Raw genomic sequence first — 21,455 nt, 5'->3', positions numbered from 1 at the left:
ATGCAAAGTTTTTCTCACGTGAGTGACAGATTCTAAAAAAACATTTTTTCGTATGAGCAACAAGTTCTAAAAGCCTCAAGAAATCCTCGCTGGACCCTACCTGCCCTTCCAACTATCATCCTGTTTTCCTCCTCCCCTTCTTATCCAAGTTACTTGAATGTGCTGTTCACTGCCATTGTTTTGACTTTTATCTCAAGCTATCTTCGACCCACTTCAATCAGGCTTTCACCTTCTTCATTCCACAGAAACTGCTCTTTAACAAAAGTCTCCAATGATCTGCTCCTAGCCAAATCCAAAGGCATCCACTCCATCCTCATCCTTCTTGATCTTTCCACAGCTTTTGACATGGTAAATAGATTGTCAGCCTTCCGGGACAGACAGGGAAAAATGCTTGAGTACCTAAATAAAATGAATGTAAACCATTCTGAGCTCCCCTGGGAGAATGGTATAAAAAATTGAATAAAAAAATAAATCACCACCTACTCATCGATACACTGTCCTCGCTTGGATTTCATGGCTCTGTTATCACATGGTTTTCTTCCCATCTTTTCCAACACACCTTTAACATATTCTGTGGTAGATCCTCCTTCACCGCTATCCCGCTGTCGTCGTTCAGTATACCTCAGGACTCTGTCCTCGGACCACTTCTTTTTTTTTCCAGCTACACTTCTTCCCTTGGTGCTCTAATCTCCTCCCATGGCTTTCAGTATCATCTCTATGCCAATGACTCGCCGATCTCTCTCTCTACACGTGAAATCTTGACAGACATTCAGTCCCGGGTTTCAACCTGCCTGTCTGGCATCGCTACCTGGATGTCAAGCAGCCATCTAAAATTAAACATTGCCAAAATTGAGCTCCTTATCTTTTCACCTAAACCTGTTTCTCCTTTTCCCTCATTCTCTATTTCTGGAAACACCCTCATCCTCCCTGTCTCATTGGCTCGCAACCTTGGAGTAATCTTTGACTCATCTCGCTCCTCCTCTTCATATATCCATCAAACTGCCCAAACCTGTCATTTCTTTCTTTACAATATTGCTAAAATCAGACCATTCCTTTCTGAGTGCACTGCCTAAACCCTCATTCATACCCTCATCACCTCTCACCTAGACCAATTTAACCTGCTTTTCACTTGCCTTCCATCTTTCTCCCCTTTAATCTGTTCAGAACTCTGCTGCATATTGCATACTTCATATTCTGTAAGCGAGAACATTTGCTCCTTTTTACATTACATTACATTAGAGATTTCTATTCCACTATTACCTTGCAGTTCAAGGCGGATTACAAAAGAAATAAAAAACGGAGGGTTACAGTGGAAGAACATTTGCCCTTTCTGGAGAGGTAAAGTCCTCAAGAACCACTCCAGATGCTTGAGTTAGGCATTTGGAGATTGAGAACACCTGACTTGAGAATTTGTGCAATTTCCAGCCAGTCAGTGTTTCTCAGACTCCCATCAGATGGTGAACATGCAGCCTGTGCAATCTGAGCAGGATATTTGGGATATTCAATTTAAAGCAATTGATTTTTTATTTGATTTATTTTTCTGTCCCCCCCTACAATTTTTCTTTAAACAAGAACCAGAAGTATCTCAAGTTATTTTGCAGCTGTGATGTAGATAAACAGAGAACTTTGGCTTTTTGAGTCTTACATTTACAAGAAAGTGTTTAGAAAAGAAGAAATAATCACTTTTTTCCTCATCAGGGTCTTGACAGATGCCTACTTGGCACCAGAGAAGACTGTCTTTCTGTTATATGTACAACACCAGAACAGAAACCTTAAAACTTCTGCAGCATATAAAAAAAAGTTCAGATACCAGGTTAAAATCATAAAAAGTCTGTAAACTATGAAGAAGCCATAAGATTGGTATCTCTCACACTAGTGCTTCTTCACTATTCTTAGAGATCAGGCTGGTATCTGTTGCCAAAACTGGGAACCCCAGAGAAATCTCAAACACTGGAGAATAAAGCCATCCTGCCTTTCAAACTTGTTGCTAATCTTTCCATTCTTTGTAGAGTTATTACATTACCATACATTACATTAGGGATTTCTATTCCGCCATTACCTTGCGGTTCAAGGCAGATGTTGTAGTGGAGCTGTATTGAATACCATCCAAGAAACGTTCTAAATCTGTACTGTAACACCGCTACAGATGCTCTTGTATGGAAAACCATCACAGAAACACTTAAATTCTGTTTTGTACCACCAGCTCAGAAGCTCATGTATTGCAACATCATTACAGTAGCTCATGTAAACTGCTCTGAATTGACTCCCCAGTCATTAGTAGTGGTACAGAAGCTTTCAATGAACAACAATTCTTAAAAACTTCTTTTTCATTAAGCCTATGCTCGGTAGGATATAAATCATGCTAGTGTAAGAAGATTTTGTGTATTATATGTAAATTCAGTTTTCCATGTTGAGCAGCAAACAAAGGGACTCTTTTACTAAAGCTTAGCTTGTGCTAAATGCTGAGGGTCCAATTTTATACCTGTGGGCCATGTGGTATTTTGTGGACTAGGACGATTCAGCGAGGGATGTTTAATTGCAGCCATTTCATAGCTGCCCTTTAAGAGCAGGCCGTTTTCATCGCAGTGCACTGACTTCATATATTAAGTGAACTGTTCCAGGCTTGATTCTTGTTGCATATAGCAGAATCAATTCCCATTTTTATTTTTAAATCTGTTTTATTGAAATTTGTATAAAACCATATAAAACAGGAAAAGAAATAACAGGTCTTGAAGCATATAAATAATTGAATGTACATGATAATAATGACCAAATAAAAAGTAACATGTAGGGGCATGAGCCAGAACAATAAATCATGCCCTCTATCTAACAAGCACAGTATAACCAGAAAGTAGAGTCTTGCATTTGTAAAGAACATCTCTGCAGCAGAGAAGGGGTGAAAATGAAAAGAAGAAGAGAGAATCATTAGGTTCTTGACAAAAGTGGAAAAGTGACAACACCCTATGATGGAACAGTGAAGATGATTGTATATTAAATTTGATTGTAACCAGTTAAAACCCTCTGCTAAGGGTAGCCAAATCTTTTCAATTTTGGGTCTCCTAGGCGAGCAGGAAGTTGCCAGATATTCATATCTGTGGGTTAACATTATGGTGGCGCACCAAAAAGTAGAGTTGAGGAGATTCACAGATTTCCAATTTGAGAGAATCATTTGAATAGACAATGCGATTAAGATGTCAAATAAATTTTTCTGGTCAGATGTCAATTGGTCAGGAAGAATGAAGGATCTGAAAATGAACTGTTTGGGTTCCCAGAGGGAGCAAAATTGTACTGTTCCAGGCTCTTTTTTTGTTGTTGTTGTTGCTTATAGCAAAATCGATTCTCAAACTGTTTGCCAAAGCTAAAGATCTTGGACATTTTGTATACGAACCTTTGTGTAAGTGCTTCCCAGGACCCCCTGTCTCATGAGAATATGAAGTACAGAGTAGAGAGAGTTGGATTCTCACAGATCCGGCCACTGAGGACACATAAGAGGAAGGAATTACTTTTGAGGGATGTGGTACAGAAACTGGGGCACAAAATAGGGATCTGGGATCTGACATAAACATGGAAAATGTAGAGAACAGATCTGCTGTGCAATAATTGGCACACTGAACAGAGAAACCGCCAAGCAGAAATAACTATCAGCTCCCACAAGGCTGCAGTTGGTTGAACAGCCCCTTCTGTGCTGTCGGAGCTTTTTGGGAAAAGTTGTTTGGGTGATCTCCCCATGCTGTCAGAATTGTCCCCTGTGCTACAAGAGCCTTTTCTGTCAGTGGTGTAGTAAGATGAAGGCGGGGGAGGGTAAGCCTTTGTAAGGGGCGCAGGCACCTGTCCTCCTCCCCCCCCGGCCAAGTGCGTGTGCCCTTTCCCTCATACCTCTTTAATTTTCCCTGCATGAACAACATTATGAACTTGATGCCTGCATCTGTCGCTCCTCTCTCTGATGTCACTTCCGGGCCCAGCGCCTAGGAAATAACATCAGAGGGATAGCTGATATGACGTGGGCATCAAGTTTGTGATGTTGCTCGCACCTGGACATTAAAAAGGTACGGTGGATGCAAAGAGGGCGGGGGAGGGATGCCACTGCCCCGGGCGCTACTCACCCTTGTTACGCCACTGCCTTCTGTGCTTTCAGAGCTTTTCAGGGAAAGGTTGGATGGTCTTCCTATGCTGTTGAAACTCTCCTCCATGCTGTAAGAGCTCTCCCACACCAAGCTGAAACGGCTGCGATCAAATGGCCGTGCTGAAACAGCCATGAGGAATCGGCCTAGATCCGGTATTTAGTGCATGCTAATCTTTAGCAAAAGAGCTCCCAAAAGTACTCAATCTCAACACTATAGAAATATCAATGGGAGGTGCCAGCCAATCAGGAAATGAATGGCGCAAGCAGCAATTTCCCAGCGTGTGTAAAAATTAGTGTTAGATATTTTGGGGTTTTCTTTTTTAATATTTATCGTTATGATGTGTTCTTTTTTTTTTTTTTTTCTTTACAGAGCTTTGTCGGCAATCACTATCAGAAGACTCTGTAAGTTGGGTGTTTTCAGTTTTCTTGAGTTGTGGTTCTATGTTGGTTAAATGGGCTTTACGTTGACTTTAAATTCAAGTTGCCTTTTACTGAACTAGTTGTTAACTGGGAACCAAGACTCCCTGTGACATTATTTTAAATATCCTTCCACATCATGTAATTGCTCTATTATAGTTTAAACAGTTCTGTTTCATTTGCAAATGACACTAAAACAGTGGTTTTCAACCCAGTCCTTATGGACCACCAGGCCAGTCAGGTTTTCAGGATGCCTGCAATAACTATGTATGAGAGAGATTTGCCCACAATGGAGTAAGTGCATGCTAATACATCTCAGGCATATTCATTTCAGGTATCCTGAAAACCTGACTGGCCAGGTGGTCCCTCAGTGCAGCATGAGGCCTTGTTGCAAGGGGTTGAACAGCATTGCAGGCTTTACCCTGCCAGTCTCACTCCAATGACACTTTTCAACTGTCCTTGCGTCTCTTCTTGCTCTTGATGATGTTGAAACGCTGTGAGGTAGGCTTATTTTTTAGCTTTTTTCAGCTATAACTTAAAAAACATTAAAAACCAAAAATAACTTCCCTATCTTGACACCACTTAGAACTTACTGTTAGAAAACAAGTACTTTATTATACAATACAAACCAAAACATAATAATAAAAAACTCAAAAAATAAATTATACATTGGGAATTTATAATGGAATAAAATAAATTAAAACATCTCTAAATGGAGAAATATAATTAAAAAAAAAAAAAAATAAATAAAATAAAATAAAATAAATAATAATAGTAGTAAATAAAGTTATATATTTTAATAGCTTGTAGGAGTTATATACACCTAACCTCAAAATGCGTATCCAAGTGGTCATATTAAAATGGGGAGGGAAGGGAGGGAAGGGAGGGAAGGGAATGGGAAAATATAATGGAAAATGGGAAAAAAAAGAAAAAGTGTACATTCAAAAATATTTTAAATACTGGGGGAAAAAATTAAGAAAAACAATTCATATAATTTTAAGGAAAATATATCAAAAATACATAAATGGATCTTAAAATAATATCCTTAAATGTTAATGGTCTAAATCATATGATAAAAAGGAAAAAAGCTCTATTATTTTTAAAAAGGCAAAATGCGGATTTATGCTTTATACAAGAGACCCACCTCTCAAATATTGAATCTAATAAACTACAAGGAGGTTGGGTCAAACATTGTTTTTTCTCACCAGCTACAAGGAAAAAAGCAGGTGTTGCTATTCTGGTAAATAAAAAATGTACTGCTACATTCAAATTAAAGGCAACAGATATTAATGGAAGATGGATAATTGTGGAAATGAATCTGGGAAATACTACCATGACGTTGATTAATATATACGCCCCTAATTCGAACCAAAATGAATTTTTTAAAACTCTTCAACAACTGATATTGCCACTGGCTACTTCAAATCTAATAGTAGCTGGGGATTTTAATGCTGTTATGGATCCTCTATTGGACAAAAACCCAAGTAGATATATGAAATCAATGGGATTAGATAATTTAATACAAACTTGTGATTTAATAGATATTTGGCGAATACTTCATTTTAATGGACGGGAATTTTCATTCTGTTCTCATGTTCACAATTCCTTTTCAAGAATAGATTATATTTTTATATCAAAACACCTAGCACATCAAGTAACAAAAGCTGCCATTGATCCAATTATTTTATCTGATCATGGTGGGGTATGGATTGAAATTAAGATCACAGATCAAAATACAAATAGACCAATATGGAAGTTTGATAATGCATTGCTTGCTGATCCAATATTTTGTGAAAATTTTCAAATAAAAATGAAAGATTTTTTTCAAGTAAATGATAAAGATGAGATCTCTAGAGAAATATTATGGGATGCATTTAAAGCATCAATAAGAGGACAAATCATTTCTTATTCAGCTTATCTTAACAAACAAAATAAAAAACAATACTCTAATTTAGAAAAAGAAATTAAAAATTTAGAATTAAAACTAATAAAAAAATGGGAATATTCTATACAACAAAAACTGTTAAAACTCAAATGTAAATACAATGAAATATCATCAAAAATGATAAGAAAAGATTTATTTGCACAGCAGGCACTGTATTATGGAAACTCAAATAAGTCGGGAAGAATACTGGCAAATTATCTAAAAGTGAAAAAAAAGAAAACAAAAATAATTGCTATAAAAGATGAAAATGGCGAAACACTCACACAAATTGATCCAATCTTAAAACAATTTCTAAAATTCTATAAATCTCTTTATTCTTCCGAGACTTATTTAAATAAAGAAAAGGAAGGTTTAGAATTCTTAAATTTATTAGAGGGTCCAAAGGTTCCTGAACATATAAAACGAAGTATGGAAGAACCAATATCACTAAAAGAATTAGAAACAGCTTTGAAATCCCTTAGAGTTGGATCCGCTCCAGGTGGTGATGGATATACAGTTGAATTTTATAAAACATTTCAAAACTTTTTATTACCCTATTTATTAAATCTTATTCAATATCAACTTAATAAAGGTTGTACAAATGGCACTATGGCAGAATCATTAACAATAGTTTTACCAAAGCCAAATAAAGATCCCACTTTGGTATCGAACTATAGACCAATCTCTTTAATAAATGTAGATGGAAAATTATTAGCAAAAATTCTTGCGTTAAGATTGGCTAAAGCTCTCCCACATATTATAAGCATGTCTCAAACAGGATTTGTTGCTCAAAGACATTCATCTCATAACACTAGACTAGCATTCCATATGTTATACTTAACAAAGAAAATGAACGAGCCCACTTTTGCTGTATCTTTAGATGCAGAAAAGGCTTTTGATAGAATAGAATGGACATTTATGTATCAAGCAATGGAATGGTTTGGTATAGGTCCTGGATTCACACAAATGATACAAACATTATATAGCTCCCCTTCTGCTAGATTATACATTAATAATATGTTTTCAGAAAAATTCAATCTACAAAGAGGAGTTAGACAAGGTTGTCCTTTGTCTCCTTTACTGTTTGATATAGTTTTAGAACCCTTAATATTAGCAATCCAACAAATAAAGGAGATACAAGGTATACCTCATTCAGATAAAGAATATAAAATATCAGCTTATGCTGATGATTTATTATTATATTTGAGGAACCCAGAATCTACCATTCCACATTTACTTGAACTAATTGAAAAATTTGGAAAATTTTCAGGATATAAAATAAACTGGAACAAATCAGAAGTACTTCCATTAAATATACATTGTACAAAAGGTTTATTTAAATCATTCTCTTTTGTTTGGAAGGAGGATGCTATTAAATATCTTGGAATTTGGATTACAAAAAATATAGACGACACAATGAAAATTAATGAAAAAAATTTATTACAAAAAATAACAGAGATGTGTGAGCAATGGAACCCTTTACACTTATCTTGGTGGGGAAGAATACAAACTGTTAAAATGATGATATTACCTGTAGTCTGTTACCAAATGGGAATGATACCAATTTTCTTCCAAAATTCTTTTTATAAAAAATTAAATAAAATATTGACAAAGTTTATTTGGCTTGGGAAAAACCCCAGAGTTGCTTTAATGTCATTACAAAGACCAATTGCGGAGGGAGGGGTAAATTTTCCCAACTTCTATAGGTATCATCAAGCCTATATTTTACGTCAAGGTATGTATTGGATCCTCCCAGAGCCCACTGTAAATATCCCAGAATGGTTTTGGCTAGAATGGAGACTTATGTTTCCATTACATCTTAGTCATGTAGTTAGTATCAAAATGCCAAGGCTATACAAAGAACATAAAATATTCATGGATACATGGAAAACTTTAAGATATATAAGTAATCTAACTCCTATTCCAATTAATAAATCAACAACTCAAACAATTTGGTTAAACCCCAAGATCAAAATAGGCGGTTTCAAAATAATCTGGAAAAACTGGATGACAGCAGGTATTCGTATTCTAGACGACATAATAAAAAATGGTAAAATGCTGGAGTTTTCACAATTGCAACATAAATTTGATCTTAATAAAACACAATATTTTAGATGGTTGCAATTGAAGCAATCCATTCAAGAAGGGTTCCCTGATTGGAAAAATCTTACTAATTATCACAGCTTGGAATTCTTGTGTTTCCAGATAAATTCAATAGGACATGAAGCTGCACAGTGGTATAAATTAATATCTGGATATATAAATAAAAAACCAAAAAATGGTCTTAGAGACATTTGGAGCATTGAGATAAAGCACCAAATTAGTGCATCTCAATGGCCACGACTTTGGTCTTGGAGGTTAAAATGTACGGTGTCAGCATCTATGAGACAAACTTGGTTTTTTCTTTTACATAGAGCTTTATGGACCCCTACACGTTTACATAGAATTGATAGCTCTAAATCTAATAGATGCTGGCACTGTCATATTGAAATTGGGACATTAGACCATCTTCTATTCTTTTGTCCATTCATCTTAACATTCTGGAAATCAATTTGGCCTCAAATTAATAGGATGTTAGAAAACCCAGTAGCCTTGACATATGATACTATATTATTTGGAACAACAATGAGAACAAAAAGTCAAATAACATCAAATAATAACAAATTATTATACATTTTAACTGGAATAGCAGTACAACAAATCACATTGAATTGGAAAAATCATGACAGATTAAATTACACTTTCTGGTGGAATTCTGTTTGTCATATATATAAAATGGAACTTACCATAGCAACACAAAAAGGATATATTAATAAATTTCAAAAGATATGGAGACCATTAACAGAATTTTGTAATGAATAATTAACTTTTCCCAAGATAAAAATTGATTAGAGGGAAATGAGATGGGATTTTATTTCTGATTTACACACTATATCAATGTTGAATGAATTTATAATAAAGTTGTTTTGAAATATTATTGATTGAATGGGAGGGAGGGAGGGAGGGGGAATACTACATTCGAAAGAAATTATATAAATCTAGATTTACTGCATAATATTATAAAATTTGTATAAAATTAATTTTCTAAAAAAATGTTAAACTTGAAGATGATAAGTATGTATATCAAGTGTATATATTTAAGTATCTAATAAGTTTATATGAAACACTTGTTGTAACAAAAGAAAATGAATAAAGATTATAAAATAAAAAAAAAAAGGGTGCTTTGTGCATTTTTAGTTAAAACTGATAGGGTGTATGCTTATCTACTGTATAACCCATACCTAATGTACAACCCATTTATAAATCTTGTAAAATTCAGAGGCACAAATTAAGTAAAACTTTCAGGTAATTGTACAAGGATTGATTCATCAGTCATGGCAACTATTTTTTTCTCTCAAAAATGTGCCAACACTGGAAATCTAATATATACATTTGAAAGTATGTGCCATGTACTTGTTAATGTTGCCACCAGATAAGAGATGAGTGCAGGAGTCTCTGGTAGGGGAGAAGCTGCAGGTTTATCAGTATCATTCCTGTGCATTGCAGGTCTGTAAAAGTTTTTTTTTAAAAAGCAACACTGTAGAGAACAGTTTTATAATTGCACAGTTCCTGCCTCTCAGACCTCTCCACACCTTATCTGGTGGTCTAGTGGTGAAGTGGGGCAGGAATGATCTTCCTAGACTACTGCCCTGTGCTGAGCCATCAACAAAAATGGCTGCCATGAGTTCCTGCTTTAATCTCGTGAGACCATGGGAACTCATGGCAGCCATTTTTGTTGACGACTTTGTAACGGATAGTGTTTTTTTTATTTTATATTCTTTATTCATTTTTAAAACTTCAATTGGGCATAAAAAATGATGCTTTTACATAAATTATTAACATTACAGCACAGTATACTTAATAGATTAAAGATAAGACTTTTTATTTTCTCTCACCCACTTTCCAATTTACAATACTTAAAATCAACCCTTCTATATTTCTTAACAAATGCCAAAACATATCCCTCCTCCCCCTCCCCGGATGTGCATGTTTGCCCCAATTTATACAAATAAATCAACGGGTAGGGTTTAGAAACTTGTGAATATTCGAAGTCACGAACCCTAAACCTGCAAATGTGGAGGGAAAAGTATATTTAACTTTCAGCTTTATTTAACTGTTAAGAGAATGAAGTTGTTAAAAAAAAAAACAACAACAACATAACCCCCCCAAAGCTACACATATGAGCTCTGCATAGCAAGGAGTAGCACGTCTGCTGGACACTGAGGTATTAGCCAGGCCCAGAACCTCTGGATTCAGAGAAGTGGGAAGGTCTCTTTCTGCCTGCTGTGCCTCAGCACTGCTCCCAGCTCCTATTGCTCCATCTGTGTTGGGGCAGAGTTTAACTCAGCCTCTTTGTTACCTGGAGAGCTCCCTGAGAGAGATCACAATACTATTCATCTCCTTCCTGTTCTTTCCATGCTACCCATGGGATTTCTATTTTGGCAGGAATGGTGGCCATCTTGCCTCCACCCCACCAAAGTGCAGAGTGGCACAAGAAGAGAGGAGCTAGCAAAGTTGGGCCCTCTTTCCACCTAGTCCAGCTGGCAGTTTGGGGGGGGGGGAGGGAAGGAGGGTCAGGGCCTGAAAGGCTTTAGGCCATTATGGAGTATCTAAGGAAGGCTTTGGTGAGGGGTATCCCAAGGTCTGTGGCTCAAGCCCTTAATACCAAAAGGTTTAGTCAGCTTAGTGGGGGTTCAGACCCAGTTCAGGCCCTCTTCTCGCTTGTATCCCTGCTTGGGACCTCTGAGGGCAGGACAAAGTGGGTGGTGAAGGCTGTCCATGATATGTTGCCTCCTCTGAGCTGGCAAACCTTTTGATCCAGTTTTTCAGGCACAAGAAGCTAAGTTTGGATCATTGACTTGGTGATCATGGCCCAGTGTATTATGGCAGGCAGGAGGCAGCAAGAGCTGGGATACCACCAAGCATACACCTAGAAGCATACACCAGCTCCTAATTGCCCCCATGCTCAACTGAACTGGGAAACCCAGAACAGGAGCAAGCCAGAAGATGAAACGAGGAGTCAGTGAGAGACTATACATCCTTCTGCTGGAGATAATAGAGAATACTTGCTGACCAGGGAATGTACCATCCTGTAAGACAGAGCTCAGTGTGGTTCTCTTTCTTCACCTGCTGGTAGATGGTCATAACACGTCTCTGCTGTGACTAAAGGAAAGAAAATTTATCAGGTAAGACATAATTGTTCCTTCACAGAGTCCTGGATAGGTCCATCCTTTTTAAAAAAAAAATCTTTATTCATTTTTTCATCTTACAACAAGTGTATCAAGAAATAACATTTGAACTTAAAAACATTGTGCCTTATTTACAAAATGAAAAGAACAATTGCCATACAAAAAGGAAATTATAATAATTTTAAAAAGATCTGGGGGCCATTAACAACTTATTGCAATGATTAAACGCCATTTTTCATTGAAAGAACATTTTTAATATGGGGGGTGGTATAAAGTTTTATTTAAGGTTTAATCAATAGATAAGAATGTAATATTCATATGAAATTTATGATTAAAATATTGGTGGGAAGGGTGGGTGGGGAGGGAATAAATTTATGTTTTTAAGATAATAATTGAAAGAAATTCAAGTGATGTGTATAAATGTAAATATTGTAATATTGTGCACTTGATGTAAGATAAAAAATGAATAAAGATTTTGAAAAAAAAAAAAAAAGAACTTAAAAACATCACTTGATATTCTATTACAATCAACTTAAATTAATGAAATTATAACCCCCTCCCTCCTATTCCTCCCATATCATATGTATTCACATATATTATACAATATGATCTTTCCTATTAATACAAACATTTAATAAAGAATCAGAAACCCCCTTATCCCTATCACATCATTTCAATTGTATTATTAAGGGAAAATGTTAACTACTCATTACAATAATCTGTTAATGGTCCCCAAACATCTTGAAATTTACTAAAATATCCTTTCTGTGTAGCTAATGTTGTTTCCATTTTATATAGATGACATAAAGAATTCCACAAAAAACTGTAATTTAATCTGCTCCAATTTTTCCAATTAAATGTAATTTGTTGAATGGCAACTGCTGTCATATAAGTAAAAGCTTAGAGGGGCATAATCAAAAAAAAAAAAGTCTTAAGTACCCTTTTGGCCTAAGGCCTTAAACGTTGAAAGTAGAAGCAGGGAAAATATCCATTATCAAAAAAAATGTCCAAAAGGAGGGGTGTTTTTTTTTTTTTTTTTAATAATGGCCTGCCTCTACGTTTAGCTGTTTAAACGCCCAGACCACCACTACATCTAAACTTACACCATATAATCAACCTAAAAAAAGCCTAAGTCCCAAACGCCCAAAACAAGGTGTTTTAGGCGAAGGAGGAGCCAGTCCTTCGCCTAAAAGCTGGATTCTGTAACCGGTGTCTGTCAAAAACAACACCAGTTACAGAATTCCCCCCCCCCCCCTATAACGATCTGGGCAGGAGGGAACCCAAGCCCTCTTGGCCTGCGGCACCCCGAACCCCTGATTACAATCGGGGCAAGAGGGAGCCCAAGCCCTCTTGCCCCGGTGGCACCCACATTCCTCCGACTCAATTGGGGCAAGAGGGAGCCCAAGCCCTCTTGCCCCGGCGGTACCCACCTTCCCCGACTCGATCGGGGCAAGAGGGAGCCCAAGCCCTATGCGGCCTGGTATCCCAAGAAGTCCACCTGAAAGCATAAGAACTCTAAACGATATTGATTATTAAGATTTTTCCATTCAGGGAACCCTGCCTGAATGGCCTGCTTCAGTTGCAACCATCTAAAACTTTGTGATTTATCAAGACCAAATTTATGTTGCAACTGTGAAAAGTCAAGCAACTTACCATTAGATGTAACATCATCTAGAACAGTGTTCTTCAATCTTTTTACCCCTATGGACCGACGGAAATAAAATAATAATTTTGTGGACCGGCAAACTACTAAGACTGAAATTTTTTTTAAAAACCATCACCGCCCCGTCCCTGCGAGCTCGGTCCCGCAAACCATCTGATCCCATCTGTACAAGCCTCAAATAGTTATGATTTTATATTGAACATATTTTATTAAAGTATAAAAAGAAACAATATTCTGTACAATTGTCATTTTATAAATACAAATAATACAGGGCAAGGATCAACAAAACCCCTGTCTCCCCTCCCCTTCACATATTTCCCCTCTACTATCAAGAAAACGGAATAAGCCAAATTATTACAGAATGCTACACAAATATCATGCTAATAGAATACCGCAGTCACACATGGCAGGAATGATGTTAGGGGAGTGCAACTAGGGCAACTGCCCCCTAGTCAGAGAGCGCTCTAAGCCAGCTGGAAGCTAAAGAAGCACTTCCTGGGCTTTGCAGTCCCCAGTTATGTCTAACACCAGCTCTAGCAGGATATATATTTCAAATCTGAGATATTCTAATCACAAAATAGAAATAAAAATATTTTTTTCTACCTTTTGTCGTCTCTGGTTTCTGCTTTCATCTTCTTTTCACTCTCTTCCTTCCAGCGTCTGCCTTCTCTGTCTCTTCAATCCAGCATCTGCCCCTTCCATCCACTCTCCCATATGGTATCTGTCTTCTTTCTATGCCCCTTTCCATCCAGCCTGCGCCCCCTCTCTCCTTTTTACATGATTCATTCCAGCTTCACTGCTCTCTTCATTTTTATCTCTCCTACAGCAGATCTAGCATCGTTGTCCCTCTCTGCTTATTTCTCTGTTGACCCCTTCCCATCATCAATCTCTCTACTTTCTCATGCCTGTCTCTCCCTTTCCCCTCCTCTAATCTCCCTGCCAGCTGTTTCCTTCCTTTTTTCCTTCTCCCTTCCCTTCTCCTCCTGTCCAGCAATAACTCTCTTCCTTTCCCCTCCTCCCCTCCCAGCAGCTTCTCTCCTTTTCCTTCTCTCCAGGTCCAGTAGCAGCTGTCCCTTTATTTTCCCTTGTCCAGCAGCTTCCCAGACTCCTTTCCCTCCTCCCCTCCCAGCTGCATCTCTCCTTCTCCTTCCCTCCAGGTCCAGTAGCAGCTCCCTTGTCTTATTTTCCCTTGTCTAGCAGTTTCCCAGACTCCTTTCCCTCCTCCCCTCCCAGCTGCATCTCTCCTTCTCCTTCCCTCCAGGTCCAGTAGCAGCTCCCTTGTCTTATTTTCCCTTGTCTAGCAGTTTCCCAGACTCCTTTCCCTCCTCCCCTCCCAGCTGCATCTCTCCTTCTCCTTCCCTCCAGGTCCAGTAGCAGCTCCCTTGTCTTATTTTCCCTTTTCCAGCCACCTTATTTTCCCTTGCCCAGCAGCTTCCCATCTTTCTCCCCTCCCAGCAGCTCTCCATACTTGCCAGCGCAGCGATTCACTAAGGCAGCCTTGGGTCCTTTGATGGATCATGCTGCCTCTGAGGAAAGAGAAAGTTGTACCATCAGAGGCAGCCGCGACTCAGCAAAAGCCTCAAGGCTGCCTTAGTGAATTGCTGCGCTGGCAAGTACGGAGAGCTGCTGGGAGGGGAGAAAGCCACTGTTGGAGGCTCCCCATGATCTCGCCGGCCCTGCACGGACCAGCAAGAAATTGCTGTTTGAACTTGATGCTTTTTTTCTCCCCGTTTTTTTATAAATCAACATATGCTGGTGTGCTCTCCCTCTATTAGCTGAGTAATATTTTTTTATTTTTGTTATGCTAACGTGCAAAACTATCCAATTTGGAGCCATTTCGCCTGCCCTACCCGCCAACATCTCCCCTTCCCTCCCATTCAGCACTTCCCTTCTTCTCTCTCCATCCTGCGCCCGCAGTCTGGCATCACTTCCTTTCTCCTCCCAGCGTGCATACGTTCCAGCCGCGGCCTTTCTTCTAACGCGTCCTGGCCAGCAGGAAATTGAAGCTCATCAATCTCGCTGGCCCTGTGCGGACCGGCAGGAATTTTCTGCGGACCGGCACCGGTCCGCAGACCGGCGGTTGAAGAACTGTGATCAAGAATACGTATACCTGCCATCACTCAATACTTCCAGATGATCTTAAATCCGCCAATTTGAATCTTGGAGTTGAGCCATATAGTTTGATTTGCTGATTTATTTATTGGAATAGGTGTTAAATTATTAAATTATTTCCATATATCTACTAATATTCTGTTTTCTTTATATAACCTAGGCATTTTGATACTAAGAACATGGCTTAATCGCAGAAGAAACATGAGTCGCCATTCCAACCACAACCAATCTGGAATATTTTCAATAGGCTCTGGGAGGACCCAATACATACCTTGGCGCATAATATAGGATTGATGACACCTATAAAAATTGGGAAAATTTACCCTCCCTCAGTAATTGGCTTTTGTAAAGACACTAAAGCAATTCTAGCAATTTTACCCAGCCAAATAAATTTTGTAAGAATACTATTTAACTTTTTATAAAAAGACCCCTGGTATAAATTGATATCTGGATTTAAGAATAAAAAATCAAAAACTGGCCTTAGGGGCATTTGGAGCATTGAGATTAAGCATCAAATTACTGTGTCTCAATGGCCACGAATTTGGTCTTGGAGGATGAGTTGTACAATGTCAGCATCTATGAGACAAACTTGATTTTTTTCTGTTACACCGAGCTTTCTGGACCCCTGTTTGTTTACAAAAGTTAGATAGCTCTAAGTCTAATAAATGTTGGCATTGTCATCTCGAAGCAGGGACTTTAGATCATTTATTATTCTACTGTCCATTCATTTTGGCTTTTTGGAGATCGATTTGGGGCCAAATAAATTGTTAGAAAATTCTGTGGCTCTATCCTATGATACTATTTTATTTGGAATGTCAATGAGGAAAAAAAGTCAAATTTCTGCAAATAATAACTTATGACAGAAGTTGCCATTCAGCAGATTACATTTAATTGGAAAAACTGGAATAGATTAAATTACAGTTTTTGGTGGAATTCACTGTGTCATATGTATAAGATGGAAAGAATGTTAGTGTTGCAGAAAGGAAATTTTAATAAATTTCAGGAGGTTTGGAGACCATTAATAGAATATTGTAAAAAATGAATAATAATTTTTCCCAAGCTGATATAATTGTACAGGGAAGGGGGGTGGGAGGAAGTTTAATTATAAATTGATGGGTTGGATTAATAAAGAACAATATATATATGTAATCACATGTGTAAGAATAGGGTTGGGAGGGAGGGATTTATTTTTATTTTTAATTGTGAAATTACTAACTGTTAATATTTGTTGCATTTGTTGTTAGATGAAAAAATGAATAAAGAATATGTTCTGTGGCTTTTGTGAACTCTGATGATTCTTGAATGTAATTTTATTTATGTTCTTTTTCAATAAAAAGATTGGAACTAAAAAAAATAAAAGACCCCTGAAAAAAAACTGGTATCATACCCATTTGATAGGAAAACACAGGCAAAATCATCATTTTAATCGTTTGGACTCTCTCCCACCAAGACAGATGTAAAGTATTCCATTGCTCACACATTTCTGTCACTTTCTGTAATAAAAATTATTCATTCACTCTTATTGTTTCTTCCAGCATATTTTTAATCCAAATGCCTAAATATTTTATTCCATCCTCTTTCCAAAGAAAGGGAAATGAAACAAACCAACCTTTTGAACAATACACATTAAGTGGAAGAACTTCTGATTTACTCCAATTAATCTTGTATCCTGAAAATTTTCCAAATTTCTCTATTACATCAAGTAAGCATGGAATGGTTGTTTCAGGATTCCTCAAATGAAGAAGTATATCATCTGCATAAGCAGAGACCTTGTATTCCCGTTCTGAGTAAGGAATACCCTGTATCTCCTTTAGAGAATGACACGGGGAAAATATTTGTCTCCGTTACCGCCCCGTCCCTGCGACCACCATCCTTGTCACCGCCCCGTCCCTGCGACCACCATCCTTGTCACCGCCCCGTCCCTGCGACCACCATCCTTGTCACCGCCCCGTCACCGTGACCACTGTCCCTGCCCCGTCGCTGTCACCGTGACTACTGTCCCCACCCTGTTCCCACGATCACTGTGCCCGCCCCGTCCCCACGACTACTGTCCACTCCCTCCTTCCTAATGTGAGGAAACATGCACGATCACGGATCGTGTGGTCCAGAAGCACCCTCCCGCCCGATCGTCACATCCAGCCATCTCCCTCCCTCCACCTCACCTTAGGTGCCTGCCGAGTCTGACTTTAATTCTTCTCCCAGCCACACGCTTTCGATAAGCCACACGCACGAGCTGTTGAATTTTCTCCTCTGACCCAACTTCCTGTTCTGGTTGCGTCAAAGGAGAGTCAACAATTCAAGCAGCTGCACACGCGCAACATTGAAAACGTGCTGGCTGGGAGAAGAATTAAACTCGGATTCGGCAAGCACCTAAGGTGAGGTGGAGGGTGGGAGATGGCAGGATGTGGGGTTCGGCGATCGGGTGGGGATGCTGGACCGCGCGATCCGTGCTGGCTTCACTGCGGAGACAAGACCATTCACCACTCCACGGGGCGGTGAATGGCCTTGTCCCAGTCCCCGCAGCGACCACTAATTTTCTCTTTCCGTTTTGGCGGGTTACCCGCGGCTACTCACGGCTAGCCGCGGGTAACAACCACCGTGTAATTCTCTAATCTCCTTCACTTGCTGAATAGCTAATAACAAGGGTTCTAATACAATATCAAAAAGCAAAGGAGATAAGGGACAACTTTGTCTAACCCCCTCTGTAAACTAAAACGTTCCAAAAAATTATTATTAATATACAATCTAGCAGCAGGGGAGCTATACAAAGTTTGAATCATTTGTATAAATCCTGAACTTATGCCAAACCAATCCATGGCTTGATACATGAAGGTCCATTCAACTCGATCAAAGGCCTTCTCCAAGGATCCAAGGATACAGAAAAGGCCGGATCTTTCATGATTTTTGTTAAATATAACATATGAAAAGCCAATCTGGTGTTATTAGACGAATGTCTCTGAGCAACAAACTATGTTTGGTGCATACCAATAATAAAAGAGAGAGCCTTGGCTAAGTGTAAAGCCAATGTCTTAGCTAAAAGTTTTTCATCAATTGCTGAAATCTGATATTGATATTTTATGTTTGGGGGATGTTAATGATGTTGTCCAGTAAAGTCTATGCTATATGTGGAAATCGCAGGGAAAGTAAGATTTTATGCATGTGATATGTAAACCGCATAGTTATATGCAGTATATAAATTTTTTAATAAATAAATTGTTCAGAAGATTGGTGATTCAGGTCTAGAGCAGTAGTAGACAAACTCATTAGTCAAAAGAGCCAAAATCAGCAGTACAACGATTTAAGATTTTTTTTTTTAAACCATACCCCGTGCCCGCTTGCGCTACAAGGGCTACATCAACCCAACTGACACCCCACTTGCCCGCACTTAGTCGAAATTGATTCGTGGCAGAGCCTAGAGAATGACACGGGGGAAAAAATTTGTCTCCGCCCCCGCCCCGTCCCCGTGAGCTCGGTCCCCATCCTCGCAAACTACCTGATCCCATCCACACAAGCCTCAAATAGTTTTATACTGAACTTATTATATTAAAGTATAAAAAGAAACAATATTTTGTACAATTGTCAATTTATAAATCAGCGTCTTCTCCTCACTCTCTCTCCACTTCCCTTCAGTGCACGCACATAAAAACAAACAAGCAATTTTATATCATTTTCATTCTATTCATTCATAGAAATTAAAGTCTAAATAATGCCAGTCACATAACAAAAACATGATTTTACAAAAATAATTCCCTGCACAGTCAAGCCTGCAAGGATTACTAGATGTCTTTCAGCAGCTCCCCTCCCTCCCCCTTACCTTTGTGGCCAAGTCAAAATGATCTACCAACAATAAAATTTAAAAAAACACAAAGCACACTGTACACAGAGAAAATGTTAATTATCATTTTTATTCCGCGGGTTTTCAAAGAGGTCAAGGCAGATGACATGATAGAAGTTTAGAAAATTATGAGTACATTTGAAAGGTTAAATTGAGGATGGTGGTTTTAAACTTCAAACAGCACTAAAAGAAGAGGCCTTCCATGAAACTAACCAGCACATTGAAGCCAAATCCTAGAGATTTTTCTTTCATGCAACTATAATTAAGCACTGTTATCTCTTTGCCCAAGTGTGTGGTCAAGGCATATAAAATTGAGTTCTACACTTTGGCTAATTCCTGGAGGAAAAGTCCATAAAAGTTGATTAGATTAGAAAGGTCATTAATTATCCTAGAAAATGAAAAATTTTATCTATGTTTTGGGATCTGCTAGTATTTTTGATGTGGATTAGCAACTATCGGACAGGATGCAGGGCTCAGCGGAGCTTGGTCTGATGCTGCATGGCTTTTCTTAGTTCTTTATGAGAGAAAATGCCTTGTGCCTCTGAAACTGACAGCAGAAAGCAAGCCACTCTCTAGGAAGAGAGGCTCTTGTTAAGTCAGTCAAGTCTGTTCACCTTCTGTACAACGGAGGCACAGCCACCTCCGTGCATTAGTAAGTGAAAACTGCAGAACTTTTTTTTTTTTTTTTTATTTTTATTTATAGATTTTTACATTCTTACAATATTTGAATTGCACATATTATATTCAATTAATACATGAAATTGTGATTACAAATGATTCATCTTATCATATAAAATATAACCCTCCCCATTTTTCATTTCTTATTTCCATATAATATACATTCCCCTCTCCACTCTAATATAACTATTACTAATGTGCTATGAAATCTGATCATTGGAATAGCGAGTCAATGGTTCCCAAATTTTCTTAAAATTATGAATATTTCCCTGTTGTAATGCTATTGTTTTTTCCATTTTGTATATATGACAGACTGAATTCCACCAAAATGTATAGTTTAATTTGGTGTAATCCTTCCAATTTTGAGTTATTTGTTGCATGGCGACCCCTGTCAATATTAATAATAGTTTGTTATTGTTTACTGAAATCGGACTCTGAGTTCTCATTGCTGTACCAAATAATATTGTATCATATGAGAGTCCTACATGATTTTCTAATAATTCATTAATTTGGGGCCAAATTAATTTCCAAAATGTATTTACACAGGGACAATAAAAAATTAAGTGATCTAACGTCCCAACTTCTACTCTACAATGCCAGCATCTATTAGATCTGGTGCTATCTATCTTTTGTAAGCACGTAGGGGTCCATAAAACTCTATGTAACAAAAACATCCAAGTTTGACTCATAGATGCTGACTTTGTAGATCTTAATCTCCAGGACCAAAATTGTGGCCATTGAGACGCAGAAATTGTCTGTCCAATCTCAATGCTCCAAATATCCCTAAGTCCTTTTTTTTTTTTTAATTTAAAAATCCATATATCAATTTATACCATTTTGCGGCTTGGTGTCCCAAAAAGTCCGCCTGGAAACAAAGAACCTGTAAACTAAATTGGGTATTAAGATCTTTCCATTCAGGGAACCCTGCCTGAATAGCTTGCTTCAATTGCATCCATTTAAAATATTGTGTTTTATTTAATCCAAATTTATGTTGCAATTATGAAAAACTAAGCATTTATCCTTCTGAAATAACATCATTCAATGTTCGTATACCTGCAACTATCCATTGTTTCCAGACGATCTTAAATCCGCCAATCTTGATCCTGGAGTTTACCCATATAGATTGATTTAATGATTTAGCAATTGGCTCTGGTGATAGATTACTAATAAATCTTAATGTCTTCCAAGTATCCAATAGAATTCTGTTATCTTTATATCGTCTAGGCATGTTTATACTAATTAGATGTTCTAAATGTAATGGGAACAGGAGCCGCCATTCTAAATATAGCCAATCCGGTACATTCTCCATAAGATCTGGGAGGATCCAATACATACCCTGTCTTAGAATATAGGCTTGATGGTACCTATAAAAATTTGGAAAATTTACCCCTCCCTCCACAATTGGTCTTTGTAAAGATACTAAAGCAATTCTGGGTCTTTTCCCAAACCAAACAAATTTTGTAAGAACACTGTTT

The 21,455-nt window shown here is 37.9% G+C and overlaps 1 protein-coding gene across 1 annotated transcript in view; it reads left to right on the top strand.

Moving 5' to 3' along the window:
- Nucleotides 1–21,455, top strand: part of SRP72 (signal recognition particle 72) — a 126,233-nt gene that overhangs the window by 19,907 nt on the left and 84,871 nt on the right. The window contains exon 6 of the mRNA XM_033915692.1: nt 4,494–4,525. Coding sequence (XP_033771583.1) covers nt 4,494–4,525 — 32 coding nt within the window. The remainder of the gene's footprint in view (nt 1–4,493; nt 4,526–21,455) is intronic.

This window comes from Geotrypetes seraphini, chromosome 1, assembly GCF_902459505.1.
Source record: "Geotrypetes seraphini chromosome 1, aGeoSer1.1, whole genome shotgun sequence".
NCBI lineage: Eukaryota > Metazoa > Chordata > Amphibia > Gymnophiona > Dermophiidae > Geotrypetes > Geotrypetes seraphini.
Note: the sequence above shows the minus strand (reverse complement) of the source record. Positions and strands in the feature narration are given on the sequence as shown.